The sequence below is a fragment of the Lissotriton vulgaris genome, chromosome 6, assembly GCF_964263255.1.
Source record: "Lissotriton vulgaris chromosome 6, aLisVul1.2, whole genome shotgun sequence".
Classification (NCBI taxonomy): domain Eukaryota; kingdom Metazoa; phylum Chordata; class Amphibia; order Caudata; family Salamandridae; genus Lissotriton; species Lissotriton vulgaris.
This window is the reverse complement of record NC_141694.1, coordinates 1,867,761,829-1,867,779,487: the sequence shown is the minus strand read 5'-3', so window position 1 is coordinate 1,867,779,487 and position 17,659 is coordinate 1,867,761,829. Positions and strand designations below refer to the sequence as shown.

The 17,659-nt window shown below is 43.1% G+C and overlaps 1 protein-coding gene across 1 annotated transcript in view; it reads right to left on the bottom strand.

The window, feature by feature from the left end:
- LOC147709695 (antileukoproteinase-like) overlaps positions 1-17,659 on the bottom strand; it is a 202,108-nt gene that overhangs the window by 45,662 nt on the left and 138,787 nt on the right. Inside the window, exon 3 of the mRNA XM_086925536.1 lies at positions 8,115-8,261. Within this exon, the coding sequence (XP_086781662.1) occupies positions 8,115-8,261 (147 nt within the window). The remainder of the gene's footprint in view (positions 1-8,114; positions 8,262-17,659) is intronic.

The window sequence follows — 17,659 nt, the reverse complement described above, 5'->3', positions numbered from 1 at the left end:
TTGAAGAACGCTTTCTTCAGCATTCCAATTGCCGAGGAGAGCAGGGATATTTTTGGCTTCAGTTTAGGAGGCCGAACTTTCCGCTTCAAACGGGTTCCTCAAGGCTACTGCGAAAGCCCATCAATATACAGCCAGGCTTTGAAAAAACAGCTTGATACAATAGTTTTCCCCGATGGCGCTACCCTTATTCAGTATGTCGATGATTTGTAAGTCGCTGCGGATACTGAGGAGGGTTGTAAATAGCCACCTTGTCATTGTTGCGTCATTTGTCTGAATTGCATCACAAGGTGTCTCTCTCGAAGCTGCAATATTGCCGACAAGAAGTGACCTACCTAGTTGGGAAGGAAACTGACCCCAGAAAGAATTTAGGCAATTGCAAAGTTGAGTGTGCCAAGAACACAGAGAGAAGTGTGTGCTTTCCTAGGTATTACATCCTATTGTAGACAATGGATACCGAATTTTTCCTTACTGGCCAAACCATTGGTGTCATTAACTTGTAAAAATGTGCCGAATCCCATCCCATGGTCTGAAGACTGTCAGAAACGTTTTTCCGAATTGCGTGATGCACTGTGTTCGGCTCCTGTATTGGGTACCCCCGACTACAGTAAGCCTTTTACATTGTACGTCCACGAGAAAGAAGGTTGTGCGTTGTCTTGGTTGACACAGTCTTTTGGGGACAAACAACGTCCATGCGCGTATTTTTCATCGACTTTAGATCCGGTAGCTAAGGCGTTGCCGAGTTGCTTGAGAGCCACTGCGGCAGCAGCTGTCTCTATTCGACAGTCGGCTGGGTTAGTAATGAATAACATGTTAACCGTGATGGTCCCGCATGCAGTGGACACTTTGTTAAACAGAACCAAGACACAGCACTTAACTAGTGCTCGATTGTCAGGTTATGAATTAACACTCCTAGCGAGTAATGTGCACATCAAAAGGTGTAGTACATTAAACCCAGCTACGTTGTTGCCGATCCCAGTTGAGACGGAGAATGTTGAAAAGTCACATGATTGTTTCCTCAGAACCGAGGAAGAAACGAAAGGGAGGATAGATCTAAGGGACACTCCCCTAGCAGAATGTGATGGCACTTTGCTGGTCGATGGTTCATGTTTCAAGTTGCCAAATGGCGATACAACTACGGCATATGCTGTTACGACCTTGCATGCGATTGTTGAAACTGCACGTATCCCACATAACTCAGCGCAAGCAGCAGAGTTGGTTGCATTAACAAGAGCATGTGTGTTGGCAAAAGGAAGACGAGTGAATGTGTACACTGACAGTCAGTATGCCTTTGGCATCGCCCATAGTTTTGGACGTTTGTGGCGTGAACGAGGTTTCTTGACTTTGCATGGTGCCAAGATCCAGCACGGTCAGTTGGTGAATGAGCTCCTTGAGTCACTGACTTTGTCGTTGCAAGTGGCGATTGTGAAATGCAGTGCACACAAAAAGATCACAGATGATGATGGTCATGGAAATGCGTTTGCGGATGAGGTTGCGAAAGAAACCGCAAGGAATATAATGAGTCGAATGTATGTTGCGGGTCCTGCACGATGGGTGGGTGACGTTGGGATGTGTGAAGATACGATTGAGAGTGTGAAGTCCATCCAAGCTGAAGCTAGAGAGAGAACTGAAGGTATGGAGAGAAAGCACGGGTAAACTGGACGCGAATGGTTGTTGGGTTGAATTGTCAGAACATCAGCGTTGGTTGCAACCCGATGCGTATGTGCCTGCAGTAGTTACAAAGGCGCATGGAATGGCACACATCAGTGTGAAAGGAATTTGCAAGTTACTGGCTCCGGTATGGCAGAACACCAGAATCCCTAAGTATGCAGAGAATATAGTCAAGAACTGTATGGTGTGTCTGACATACAATCCTGGTAAGGGAACCCCAACTCCAGCTGGTCATTTTGCTCCTCCTACGTACCCATTCGAGGTTTTGCAGCTAGATTTCATCCACATGGAGAGGTGCAACAATCTGAAATACGTTCTCATTGTTGTTTGTGCCTTTTCAAGATGGATAGAAGCATACCTCCTGAAAGACAGTAGTGCCTTATCAACAGCCAAGGCCCTTATCAAGGAATTCTTCCCCAGATTTGGAATGCCAAGAATGGTGTGGAGTGATAATGGGAGTGAATTTGTGGGTCGGGTGATGAAGAAAGTGTGTGAGGGGTTAGGCATTCATAAAAAATTCCACACTGCAAATCACCCCCAATCAGCTGGATTAGTAGAGTGCTATAACGGCACGCTAAAACTAAAACTGGCCAAAATTCAAGCGAGCTCTGGTCTTACTTAGCCTGACGCTCTGCCATTAGCACTCCTATCCACAAGAATGACTGCGCACTCGAGGGTGGGACTTAGTCCCTACAAAATAGTGTTCGGCCGTCCGGCCAACATATGGGGAGTGCCAAGGCCAGCCAGGTTCAGCGACTTAGAGCACCCTGTACTGCTTGACTATTTGTACGAATTGACGGCTAAATTGCGTGTTTTACACCAACAGGTACATGATACTCTGCCCCAAGCTACTGAAGCTCCAGGACATCCTATCGACCCTGGAACTTATGTACTCGTGAAGAACTTTCAGCTGAAAAAAATGATGAGCCCCACTGGACCGGTCCCAACCTAGTACTTTTCTCCACGAGATCGGCTGTTTGCGTAGAAGGAAAGAAACATTGGATCTACGGGGCCCAAGCAAAAGGGTCCCTCTACCCCTACCTCACGACCGGTGGGTCCAGAAGGGGATTGCTGATTCTGAGACTGAAACTTTGCCTCGCTTCCTGCTCTTCAGTGATGCACGGGTAAAAGGAACAAACTCTGTGCGCGAGAGCGACGACATTCTGCAAGGATCTGTACCACCGTCAATGCAATTGAATACTGCAGAACCTGAACTGTTGTTTGAAAACCAGATAGTACCCGGAAAAACACGCTACAATTTGAGGCCGAGAAATATGACTATGGACAAATAAAAAGTTCACTCTTTGACTAATTTTGATTGTGCAGCTCTCTCATCTGAGAAACTTGCTCATTTTTTGTTTTTTCGAACCGCCATCTGGTTCCGCTGCTAGGGTTGCGGTTGCCTAAGTCTCAGGAGTGCAGCTGAAGACGTTAGGTCGACAGTTCTGTTGGTTTACGGGAGTCACCCTGGACTGACAGAAGCACTCTTTAGCAGAAACAACCTACCACAGCGAGCAGCAACTTAGAGAGGATGGAGTTTTCTAAGATGGAGAGACCTGCCAGACAAATGAACTTTAAAGCCAGAATGTGTACATTAATGACAAGAACACAATCTCTGATACTATGTATTTGTACGTTGCTTAGTGTGATGACATTTTTTGTAGGATATGTTTTATTCACCTTTCAAGTGACACTTACACCCACTACACAGCCTATACCTCCTCCTAATCCCTCCCTACATTATTTTCACCCTCTGCCTGAACACGAGACTGATAGAAGATCAGAATTTGCAAATAACTCTTTCGTTCAGCTTTTACACCAACACCAGTTAGTAATGAACACGACTAATTGTTGGGTGTGCGGTCTTATGCCACATACGACGGATAGAGGTAAGCCATACTTTGTCTTGCCATTCAGCTACTATGGTTATCTGTGGGCGTTTCAGACGCTGTTCCTATTTGCCATCGAACCATATCCACCCCGTCCCACGAGAGGTAACTCGAGCAACGAGGCGTTAGTGATAGGAATCACGAATATGAGTAGAGACATTGACTCGTATAGAACCATTCCCGGAGATGAGTTGCAAGCGTACACTAGATGGAACAGGACCGGATATAGAGTTGCTCTGAATGAAAACAAACTAGCAAAGAGATCCTCCCCGATTTGGATTGTACCCCATAAGGGTCACCTTTGTCTGAAAAGTAATGGCAGGAATCCCGAAGCCCAGTTAGGGAAGAGTGTCTGTACTGAAACGTATGTCTTTTCGTCTCAGACCTCCCCTTCATTCCTAGCAGCTAAGGACACCTACTTCATCTGCCATGATAGAGCGTACACATGGCTACCCCCCGACTTCTCGGGCACATGTTTTATTTCATTCCTGTTGCCTCCCACCTACACGGCAGCGGCAGATTACCATAGGACAAGGACCGTAGAGGTGTCGTGAGTAAAGACGACACTACGGGACAAGAATTTGGAGACTTCGTAAAAGGTTTTCTGCCGTTCTGGGGGCTTATGGTGAACAGCAGGAACATTCGCTAATTGACGAGGGTAGTTGAATCTACTATATTCTAGACCGCCAGTGCCCTTAGTAACTTGACTGCGGAGATCCAGTCGGACCGCCTGATGACCCTTCAGAACAGGGTCGCCTTAGACGTCATACTTGCAGACCGAGGTGGGGTATGTAAGGTAATCCAATCAAGTTGTTGCATTTTCATCCCAGATAACGTTCCGACAGTATACCAGGCCATCTCCAAATTGCACAAGATCTCCGAATCCGTTCACATGGATAAGGGAGACTGGTCTTTGATGGGGTGGTTCTGGGAACTGATATCTGCCTGGGGATGGAAGATTCTGATAGTCATTGGGATACTCTTAGCCATTCTCTTCCTGTCTTGTCTGTGTATACAATGTGCTCCTGCAATATGTGGCCTCTGTGCTACATCATGTGTAAGGAAACACGTATCAAGAAACAAACTAAGTAGTAGGATGATGCTACAGCAACATCTCAATGACTTTGCGAATACAGACCTGGACTCAGATTAGCATGAGTGTATAGGTTATTGCCTATGTAAGGGCAAAAGGAGAGTATGTGGTACTGAAAATTCTGGACCCGTGTCAGATACATAGACGTATCATGACGATTTTTGTATCAGCAGACCGATAATAGTTCAAATACTATGCACAAGCATTTCCATCATGTTCGAGTGACGGGAACACCCTGAAATCGGATTTCTCGTCCGGAACCCACGGGTTCCATTTTGTGATCGGCAGCCATTTTGTGATTGCCCTCACATAAGGCAATGACTTAAGGCCGAAACCGATCTAAAGGACACGTACACCTCTGCTGACTCCTCGGTAACCTGGGCAAGCTGACTCTACTGCCTAAAGCCAAACCTGTCCGGGCAGTTCCTTCTCCAGTGGCCGAGCGAGATCAGAATCAAGGCACAACATGTCATAAACCTTTCATTGCATACAAACCATATCTAATCTTACACACACCTGTCCCTGTTTTTACTTTATGACTTGCTTTACAAGGATTTATTGGGGTTCCGTCGATATCTGATGAAAATACTGGGCCTTACCGGGTATTCAATTTTGAGCTGGACGAACAGAAATGTGGGATTGTCATCATGACTTTGCCTCTTCTTTGTAGTAAAAATATTTGGATGAACGACCGTAAAATAAGGAATGTTTGCCCAAAGCACATTTTATTGCATAAAAGAAGAAGGCTGGCTTTGTAAAAGAGAGCAGTCTCCTGAGAACATACATGCGCTTCATGCTGTTGTACTTCTAGGATATCTGTTACTGGCTGCAGCCAATAAATACGATCTTTGATTTCACCTAGAAGACTCTGTGTTTCTGTGGTCTGAAACAGGAAGAACTCAGGAGTTTTCAGGTGTATTCCCTGGCACCGCCGGGTCCATAAAAACCCGGCACTCGACCTCCCACTGAGCCTACAACAGACCCATGACCTGCTGACCTTCAGGAGGATACTCAAGACCTGGCTGTTCGATCAGTAGTGCCCCCCCTCCCCAGCGCCTTGAGACCCTCGCGGGTATGTAGTGCGCTTTACAAATGATTGTATGATTGATTGATTGAAATAATATAAAATCATCTTTATAACGTGTCCACAAAGAGATATGCTTGGTCCAGACCTCCTTTTCCTATATCCACACATGCTGTTGCTCCCACCACCCCACAAAATTCCTGAACACATCACTAAAGAGAAAAATGTTATACTCCAAACAAAAGTGTAACATTTCAAGAAAACTGTGGGTATGGTAATACATAAAGATATGTTTATCCCTAAAAAAGTATAACACGCTTGGATCCTCAAGTCATGGTCCTTATAGGTATACTACGAGACAACATCAGTAGTTACTAAGATGAACATAGGCTGCAATGGAATTTCAGTTATATTTGTGAGAAAATCAATATTATTCTTGCTGTAACTGGAAGACATAAGGCATCAAGAAAAAATCCAAACACATGGCTGTATGTTCAAGTACGCTGTTGTTAACAGTGCTTTTATATGCTACCTAAGGTACATAAGGATAAAGTGAACCCTCCTGGTATGGCCATTATCTCAGCTAACAACAGTTTATTTAACCATACATCAATCTATTTGTATTTTGTCTTGTTGCCCTATGTTTTGAAGTTACCCAATTACTACAGGGATAGTAATGAAAATACCCTTGCCACCCAAATACCCATACCCACACTAAACCCTAAAAATACCCTTGCCACCAAAATGACCCTACCCACCCTAAACCCTAAAGATTTCCTTGCCACTCAAAAGGCTGCTACCCAAATACCCTCACCTACCATTGTTATGAACCTCAATGTACCCCAAACTAGGCCTAGCAGCTCCAAAGCCTTTTACCTACATTTGTCCTACCTTGCTCTGCATAACGGTTATAAGCACTGACCTTTTACCTGGTTATGTGCTGAAGAAATGTCAGTCAGTTTCCTTCAAACTAGCCTAATTTATTATGCATGAGGATTCTTAGAAAAGTCCCTGCACAGAATGCATGTAACAGCATGAACATACTCTATTTAATAGTCATGGTCTTCTTTATCCTAGGGCTAAAGAACTGCTTAGCATTATCGCAGGTGTTGTTCTAGGCTCATTTGAATAACCGTATGCACAACATATTGGTTATGTAAGGAACCACAAGGCTATCTTTATGGTATAAAAGACCCATACCAACACTAGCTGGAAGGAGGAGAAGCTTCCACCCTGAAACAAGACACTGGGGTCCCGTCCTGCAATAGCTTCAACACACAGCAGTCTGACATCCCTTGCAGGGTATCCAACTAAAGACCGAAACAGGGTTCTTCATTCTCTCCCATCAGGTAATGGGGTTTGCTATTTCCTAGGGGATTCTTTGATTTACACCCACATAGATGCTAGGTACACTATGATAGGGTTTGCAGCGTAGAGGAATGCTTGATTGCTGCCATGTATCCATATGCCTGCATATATTCACTGTTTTAGCACCATGGTAGATGTCTACATTTTGTTTACTCTGTTGGTTCTGGTAATCTTATACATTTTTTTTCTGTCTACTGATTGTTGAAGCAAACATGTTTTATCATAGAATGAATCTGGTTCAATAAATGCCCATAAAAAACGTCCCCATTGTTTACCCTGTGTATCTCTCTGAGACCAAGAATGCATGTTTGACTGAGTGAAAAGTGGTAGACTGTTCCCATGATCCCTGAAGGGTCAAGGGTTGTCATGTTCAATGGTTGCCAGAAACTATTCACTCCTTGGTAGGTTCAGGGGGCTTATAGTGGCACTGTGAGCTAGCTTGTCTAAAGGCTAACAAATTCTTTGGGGGGTGTCTGGATCAGTCAGGATACCAAACCCTTAGTTTATGTTATCTAAATGCGCAGATCCTATATAGATTATTGGGAACTACACAACACCATAAACCTTAAAAATACCAAAGTCACTCAATACCCTCACCCACCCCTAAAGCCTAAAAATGCCTTTGCCCATATATACCAATCAATGTATCTCTCTCTCTCTCTCTCTCTCTCTCTCTATATATATATATATATATATATATATATATATATATATATATATATATATATATATATATATATATATATATATATATATATATATATATATATATATATATATATATATATATATATATATATATATCCACTAAAGAAACACAGGTTTCAGGGACGTTATAGTTGAGCTAACTATATCTCGCGCCCCCACAATGCACTGCTGATGACTTCACATATTACAACATTCATGACATAGTGACATCACTGATGACATCTCAAATGACATCACTGATAACATCATTCACGTGATAATCTGATGCACCTCCTCACACCCTATTATAACCTTTGATACACCCACTGTAAAATACAGACTACCGAAGCTGACAATGGAGCCCCTTGCTCACTGGTGAAGTTACCTGCCATAGGATCCACACACTTCTTTGCACATATGATGAGGCAGCACTTCTGCTTCTTCTGGCAGTCATCGTCGACGCAGCACTTATCTGGACCACGCTTGGGGCAATATGCAGCAGCCAATGGGCACATGCCTGCTTTAAGTTTATCTGAAAAGTCACAGGTTTGACAAGAGAAAACAAGATGATGTTGTGCAATAAACTCAACTCAAAAAACAGTATTTAGCAATGTAGTCTCAATTAAATTCCTTTTGCGCCTGGTGTTAGGAGTGATGAAGATGCTGCTGGGTAGCCTCCAAAGAGTTGAGGCAAGGGATGTGCTGCATGGCAGCATCACACCAGTTTTCCGTGCCAACCCAACTACCCCAACCCACCCCCACCCCACAAAACAACCCCAACCCACAAAACAACTCTGACTCAGCCCCAGCCCATAAAACAACCTACCCCAGCCCACCACAAAACTACCCCGACCCCCGGGCCTACAAAAGAACCCTGACCCACCCCAGCCCCACTTAACTCACCGCAGATCTCTCTCTGCTCCCATTCAATGCATTTGGAAGCCCACAAAAGATTTCCGACTCACCCCAGTCCAAAAAACTTCCCCGACCCACCTCCATCCCCCAAAACAAACCAGACCCATCCCCAGCCCACAGATAAATCCCTGACCCACCCCCAGCCCACTTACCTCACCTCTGCCTGCTTCCGTCCGTTCTTCAGCTAGACCGTGCATATGCCATATCCACGCACGGTTAAGTTATATGTGTTATTAAGACATGCGTGGTGGGGTTCGCTATTAGGAAGGGGCTTTCCTCTCCTGATAGAGAGTGCAACCCTATATAAGAATGATTTGCATCCGCAATTGTGGGCGCAAAACACCAGCAATTTACCACCCTCTTCAAGAGGGTGACAATGGGGTCGCAAAAGGGAAGGGGTCCCCAGGGGGACCCTTTCTCATTTGCCGATGCAGGAGAAAACGTATTTTTTTTTTTAAATGCATCCCGATTTCCTTTAAGGAAAAAAGGATGCATAAAAAAATGCTTTATTTAAAAGCAGTTCAAGATATGGTGATCTGTGAGCCCAGCAGGGCACCATATCTGGGAGGGCCTGCCATTCACAATGGTGCCCTAAATTGCGAGAGGCTCATTCATATTCAGGAGCCTCTCTGTTTGCGACCCCATTCGGAATCGCTAACAAGTGTGAAATATACTATTGTACGTTGGAAATAGCACCTCGTAAAATGTGAGTAGCAAAAACATCGCAATTTGCGATGCGCTATTTCCACTGTATCAAAACTTCCTTGTGAGGACTTTGTAGCACACCATTTACTGCAATTAAGTTTGGTGCAGTTTTTTATTTGTTGCTACTGACTGCCGGGATTTTCACAGCAGCCTGCTAATTTGCAAGGTTTACAGTCACAGTAATACAGCTAGGCATGGATTTAAAAATAGCTATTCCGCTATCCCAACATGACATTTAGGTTATCCTGGAATGCATAGCCATATGCCTCACTGTTCAGTGCTTAAATATCTGGGAATGTTACTGGAAGCCTCCCCTTTTCTGGCGTCAGCATTGTTGCTTCATTCCTGATGTCCAGTCAGAGCTGCATAAGGGTGCACACATGTTCCACCCCTTGGGGGCATTGAAAGTACCCTGGAACCCAGCTATGGTCGATCCACTCTCCAGATCGATAAACCTCTAGCTCAAGGGCAAGGCCTAAGACAAACTTGAGACAACACAGAACTATCATTTCTGAAATCAAGGGCACCATGTACACAGGAAATGCACTGGCTAGTTTGTGGAGCTAAATTCATTGCTAATAATATAAACACCAATCATAGACACATCTGTCCTTAAATAGTAGTGTGTTCCAATACCTGTGCCTCTTAGGTAAAGGCCATGTACCTGAGTTACAACCACGAGTCTTCAAGGAGGACCTGTTGCAAAGGAGACACCCTTAAACATCTGGGGGCATATTTATAAGAATGGTGGAGCCAGGCAGCTCAGCAATTTACTGTGCTGCCTTGCACCACAGGGAAAGGGCAGGAATGTACTGTACGCATCCAATGCGGTGTATTCCTGTCCTCTCCCCATTTGCTGGTGTAGTTTTGGCAGCCTAGAGCCAACGTAGGCACCATTTCACCATGTTACAAGGGTGCCTGTATTGCCAGTAGGATAGTTTTTGTGCAGGAAGAGGTTTTTTTCTGCAGAATGCAGGACACATAGAAAGAGGAAAAAACTAAGAGAAATAGACGTATTTCTCCTTGTTATGCCTCAAGAGGCATAGGAGTTTGAGGTATTCCCAGGTTCAGGGGAGTTGCATGGAAACACCCATCACAATGCCCATGAAATGTAAAGCAAAACAGCGATTTGCGCTACGTTGCATTACTCTATATTTATAAAGCAACACAAATTGATTTTGCGTGGCTTCACAAATATGATATGATTTGATTGGTGCAATCATGATGCAAGGTCCTAATAAATATTCCCCCTGGTATATCCAGAACGCAGAATGACTATAAGGATTTATTTTATTTATTTATGCAACTTGTTAAGCGCACGATTACCCGGGGGTGTCTTGGCGCTAGACAGAAGATCGAAAAGAGCTAGGATTGTGGGTGAATTAGCATAGACTATTGGTTGAATAGCCACGTTTTTAACTGTTTCCTGAAGACAGTTAGTGTGGGAATACTCTTAAGTTGATTAGGAAGGGAGTTCCATAGTTTGGCCGTGGCGATTGAAAAGGATCTGTCTCCCCATGTAGCTTTTCTTGTTTTAGCTATCTTCAGGAGATTTGCCGTGGCGGATCTAAGAGAACGACATGGTCTATATGGACAGAGGGCATGTTTTAAGAAGATTGGGCATTTTTCATGAATGGATTTGAAGGCTATGCACAGAGCCTTAAATTTTATTCTTTGCCTCACAGGTAACCAGTGAAGTTTTCGGATGACATTTGAAATGGGTTTAAACTTAGGTGTTCAGGTGATAAGTCTGGCGGCTGCGTTCTGTACCAACTGGAGTTTGTTTACCACATGTTCTTGTGCATTAAGCAAGAGAGCATTGCAGTAGTCAACTCGAGACATAAGTAATGTGGAAATCAAAGTATTGGTAGTGTTTACAGGGAGATAAGGTTGTAATTTTTTAATCATTTTTATCGTGAAAAATGTAGCCAAAACAATGGAATTTGCTTGGTGTGTATAGGAAAGTTTGTTATCGAAGATCACTCCCAAGTTCCTGACCTTGGTGGCCGGGACGGGTGGAGGTCTAAGATCTTGAGGCCACCTGGTGGGGGACCAGCTAGGGGTGAGCTTACCAAATACCATGACTTCAGTTTTGTCTGAATTGAGCTTTAAACAGTTTTTACTCATCCAGTTACTGATATCGAGCAATCCCTGTTGGAAGTTATTGGCTACTTCCAGTCCGTTGTTATTAATGGCCAGGACAAGCTGCGTATCGTCAGCATAAGATGTAACTGCTAGGCGATGAGCTTTAATGATCCTCTCTAAGTCCGCCACATAAATGTTAAAAAGTGTGGACTCAGCGAGGATCCCTGGGGGACACCACAGAGGAGAGAAGGAACAGGAAGAGTATCCACCCATAGTCACCGATTGTTCTCGGTTGGTTAGGAATGAGGAGAGGAGGGAAATGGCGGTCTTAGACACTCCGGATTCTTTGATACGGTCAATCAGGTTGAAATGATCGACCGTGTCAAAGGCTGCGGAAAGATCGAGCATTATAAGTACCGCTGCACCTCCTTTGTCTAAGATCATTCTGATCTCGTCAGAGCCTTTTATTAATGCCGTCTCCGTGCCGTGACCCTTCCTGAATCCAAACTGCGAGTCGTCAAGACAGTTATTATTGTCGATGAATTCAGAAATCTGGCTATTCATGATTTTTTCTATGATTTTTTAAGGAAAGGGGAGACACGCTATTGGCCTGTAGTTCGTTACCTTAGAAGGATCTAGTATGGATTTTTTGAGTTAAGGTTTTATTACTGTTCTTTTCCATATAGAAGGGTAAATACCTGAGGTGAGCATGGCGTTATAGATATCAGTGAGTGTTTGGGATAAAATAGCAGGAGCCAGTTTAAGTATTGAGGGGGGGCAAGGATCATTAGGAGAACCAGAGTTAATGGTCATCATGAGTTTGTAAACCAACTCTGGTGAGACTTGATCAAAAGAAAAAGTGGGTGAATTGGTAAGAATTGGATCAGAGGTGATATGGGAAGTAGTGGTATCATGGTTAATATTATTGAATTTTGAATAAATGTCACAAACTTTGTCTTGAAAGTAAGTGGCCAAGGCGTCGCACTTGGATTGAGAGGCCTCTATAGAAGTAGCTTTGTCCTGACCTGTAAGATGTGATACAACCTGGTAAAGTTGTTTTACTGAGTCTTGTGCTGACTCTATTTGGTTGTTAAAGAATAAACTTTTCTGAGTAAATATCATATGTTTGTATTTAGTTAATTTCTCTTTGTAGCAGATCTTTTCAAGAGGGTCATATTTTTGACGCTATTTACGTTCTTGTCGTCTACAGCTTTGTTTTTCCAGCCCGAGACACTCCGTGAACCATGGGGCAGAGTTGGATTTTCTATTGGTAGATTTTTTTTTAGTAGGAACAGTAGTGTCAACTAGGCTTTGAGGGCAATTAGTGTAAATGATGGCTGCAGTGTCGGGATTAAGGGTGTTAATATCTTGCATCATGTGTAATTTATTCTCGAAGTCATCAATATTGATACTTTTCCATGATTTGAGAGTATTAGTATTATAGGATTTGGTGGGAGGGGACGTGGACGGGGAAATTTTAAAACACATAGCTGAGTGATCGTTCCAAGTGAGGGGTAGTATTTTCTCTATGGAGAGAGATTGGAGATTGGAAAAGATTCCATCTAATATATGTCCTGCCTCATGCGTAGGAGAATGGATACGTTGATTTAATCCTACTGCATCCATTTCAGTAAGAAGGGTGATGGTTTCAGGATCGTCACAGAGATCGAGATGAAAATTGAAGTCACCTAAAATGGTGAAATTGTTTTCACCTGCTACAGGTTCAAGAGGTGACTCAGAGAGGATAGAAATGCAGAGCGAGAACCGGGTGGGCGGTAAAGCAAAACACCTCTAAAGGAGCTAGAGTATGGGGTGAAAAGTGTGAAGTTCATAGCCTCACATGTGTTAGTTATTATTGGCTCTATTCGTATAGCAAAGGTGTTGCGATATATTATCGCTATTCCGCCTCCTTTTCTTAAAGGTCTGTCATGTCTGATATTTGAGAAACCTTCCAGCGTAGCAGTGGTAAAATCAGGATCGGAGGACTGGTCACCCCAGGTTTCGGTTAGAAATACAATATCCAGATCCCAGTTATCAATGAGTTCGGCTATTTCATACCTATGTTTGGGGAGAGATCGGACATTAAGAAGTGCCACTTTGATAGTTTTGATAGACTTCATATGTTTAAAATTGGTGGAACCCTGTGAATAGAAATTATCCAGAGTTTGGAAAGAGCAATGGGGGCAAATGTAGGGAGAGTCATTTAAAAGACACAGGTCTGTGGGAGTACAGGATTTGATAGTAGTATTAAGCGTTTTGAGATAAGAAGCTTCATACTGGATTCGGGGGGATGGAAGGCAAGAAGTAAGGGGAGCAGGGGGAGTGGCCCTAGGCCCGGAACGGGCGAGGACGGGCGCTGCGCGTCCAGGATGGGGGAGTCATTTTATGCTGGAGAGGGTGGGAGGGTCGAGCAAGTAATCTGCTCTCCCTCTGACTCACCCAAGATGGCGTGGAAAGCGAGTTGGTCCAATGCCGCGCTTAATCGGCTGCTGTTGGCCCAAATGAAGAAAAAGGCGTGCATGCAGATATTGCAGTGGGTGAGTAAGTGCCCAAAGTAAAGTTAAAAATGTAGATTTGTGATTTAAAAATTCGCTAATTACAACGTTCCCGGCTTCCGCCTCAGGAACCTAGACTCTGACTGTCAATGATGACATAGCACACACTGAGGGTAGAAAGTTCTAGATTAAAAAGACAGTATTGAACTTGGCCCCTATGCATGGTCACCCCTAAACATTTTGGTTCACCCCTCCTGTTATCTGAACCCACATGTGTTGACTTTTAGGGCTCTCTGTACCTTACCACTGCAAACCAGTGCTAATATACTTGTGTTCACTCCCTAAAACATGGCAAAATTGGCTTACCCCCGATTGTCCTATTTCATTTACTTATAAGACCCTGGTAAAGTGGTATACCGAATAGCCAGGACTAGAACATTGAATGCTATAAGTGGGCCTGCAACACTTATTGTGCCACCCACTTTAAAACATATCTCAGGCCTGCCATTACAGCCTATTTGCAGTTTAAAATGCAATTTTAACCTTTTGCCAGAACTATGCTTTCCTTTGTATTATTTATATGTCACTCCTTTTTCTTTATTTTTTTTTTTTAAACAACTCCAATACATAAAAAAATCAATGCAAGAGACACATAATAATGCTATACCACAGGCGAAAAAGAAAAGTAAGGAAGAGCACAGAATATGAGAGTAAATATATACTTTAGGGATAAGAAAATAGAGAGAGTAAGAAAAAAAAAGGAGAAAAATAAAAGAATCATATAATATCAGCCGTAAAGCAATATAGTTCATAGAGTTTTAAACTCTCAATTTGGCATTATTGCGGTGCTCCATGCTATGATGGGGGACCAGATCTTGTCGCCTCGCCTTTTAGCCTTCATTCACCTAGTGGCATAGATTGCTATCTCATGATTGTAAACACCTAAGAAACGGGCTAGCCACTTTTGAAAGCTAGGTGGGTCGGGATCTTTCCATCGTGCGGCAAGTATAATTCTGTATACGGCCGTTCCAATAAAGAGAATAGCTTCCTCTTCTGAGTTTAATTTTAAAGTGCTATCGTGCCGAAGCATGTAAATTGTGGGGGACTCAGGCAGTTCGCGCCCAAAGACCTCCACCCAAAATTCCCATACCATTTTCTTAAATAATGCAAGCTTGCGCACTCATAGAACATATGCAGTAGTGTGGCTGGGCCAGTGTTTCACCTAGGACATTGATCATTTGATCTTTTCCCCCATGCGTGTAGTTTTGCAGGTGTATAGTATAGATCATAAATTGTTTTGTATAGTTGGGCTTTTAAGTTAGAAGAGAGTAACAGCTGTGAGGTCAGCGCTAGGATCTTATCAATGTCAACATCTGGGTTATCAAGTTTATCTGCCCATAATGTTTCGATGCGTTCTGTTTTATCTGGTGATTTTTCAAGGAGGGAGGTATAAATTGTACCAATTCTGGTGGAGGGCCTGATGATATTTTCGATAAGCGGTACTCTGTCCCAACTAATACTAGATACTTTAGAGTTAACAATAGTTTTTATTTGAAAGGATTTAAAATAGTCAGTCCCGGGTATATTGAACTGATTTTGGAGGCTAGTGAAATTTACATTCATATCTAGGCCTAAGAAATCAAAAAGGGTAATAATTCCCTGTCTTTCCCATTTAGAATAAATCATATAATTTACAAATTGAGGAAGCAATGATGAGTATAACGGCAGAATTTAGGGATTTGCATATATTTTACAGTTTTGGACCAGACTTTCCATGCACTAATAATAACTTTAAATTTAACTTTTTTAAAGTTAACTGGGTTCCAATTGTCTCAAGAGGAGTCCTTTGACTTTCTTACCATTATATGTCACTCCTAAGGTAGGCCCTAGCTCATAGGACAGGTTGAATTGTATTTAACAAGTAGGATATGTGACTGTAACACGTTGCTGTACCATGCACTGTGTTGTCATAAATTATGTTATTTAAGGTGTCATAGAGCGGTGACCAGTGGCATAGAGTGGAATTGAGTGGAATGGTGTAGTGCAGAGTCAAGTGAACTGTCCGTAAACTTGTACAGCGGAGTGAAACTGTCATAACGTAGAGTAGAGTACAGTGGAGTGCCACAGAGTATATGAGAGTTTTGTAGCGTGGAGTAGAGTAAAATGCAGTACAGTGTAGTGTAGTGCAGTTTCACAGAGTAGAATAAAGTGGAGTGGTGTACAGTGGAGTGGAGCTTCGGCCTAGAGTTGAATGGTGGAGAAGCACGCAGTGGACTATCGTAGAGTGGAGTGGCATTAAGTGCAGTTGTGTGTTGTGCTCTAGAGTGGAGTGGCATACAGAGGAGGGCCATCAAGTGGAGTTGCATGAAGTTTATTAGCATAGAGTGGGACGGTAAAGAGTTGAGTGCCATTGAGTAAAGTGGCATAGAGTTTATTAGCATAGAGTGGGATTGGGTAGCGTTGAGTGACATAGATTAGAGTGGATTGATATAGAGTGGAATATTGTATAGGTGAGTGGAGTAGAGTGGCTTAGAGTTGAGTGGATTGACGTAGAGTAGAAGGGAGTAGAATGGAACACTTTATAGCAGTATCGTGTTTACAGTGGAGTGTCATGGACTGTAGTGGCACATAGTAGAGTAACGTACAGTGGTATAGCAAAGAGTGGATGTGACATAGAGTGGACTGATGTAGAGTGGAATATTGTACAGTAGAGTGTGTGTCCTAGAGTGGAGTTGTGTGTTGTCATCCTGGACAGCAAATTCTCCATGAAACGTCAGGTCAACGTCTTCCTCAGCCTGTTTCCACATGCTCCGCATGCTCTGCAAAATCTTCAAGTGGCTGCCCATCAGCACCAGAAAAACAGTGATGCAGGCCATCATCACCAGCTGAAGAGACTATGGCAACGCACTCTATGCCGGCACCACCACCAAACTCATGATAAGACTCCAGACAATCCAGAACGCAAGATAACCCTCATCATACAGGGGCATGTGTATTAAACCTTAAACCCCGGCATTAGTCCTAACGCACACGCGGAGTTCGCTGAGTATTTTCAAACTGAGGCACGAGCCAGCAGAGTTGTGTAGTTTGCTCTTAAAAGACACGGTAAGAGTGTTTGATTGTAGATGCCGAGTGTGTTCGAACCGGAGTTTAGAGCGGATGTCTGATATCACAGTCTGCTCGATATTGTCGTTTTAGGGTTCACGATTGTTGATTCCCTTCGAGTGGTGTTTAACACGGATTTCCAGCATCAGGACTGAATTATAGAAGTCCTTCGGTAAGTTCAGAAGGCATAGCCATAATATGTTCGTTGCATTATAAAACTAGGGGCATTTTTTCAATGTAGGGTTCTTTTTACAGAATTGCGTATTATATAGGATGTAACAAGTAATCTGACATTAGAAAATTTGGTTTGTTTTGAGCACTGAGGTCAAGGGTATATTCACAGGTTACCACACATCACAGAGTCATAACATACTCCATGAAAGCATGTTGTCCTTTTGAATAAAATAGATACATTGTATTCTCCAGTTGGTACATAATGCTCATTGCCGTGTGATATTGTTTTTTTAGATGGCACTTGCTCCTGATGAAGGGTCCTGTGAGACCCGAAATGCATAGAGCATCTTTAAGAAAACACAGAAGAAATTGTCAGAATTTTTTTTTTATGAACAAATGACTTCATGACATGTACTGTATTTAATTTGTGTTTCATGATCTAACAATAAGT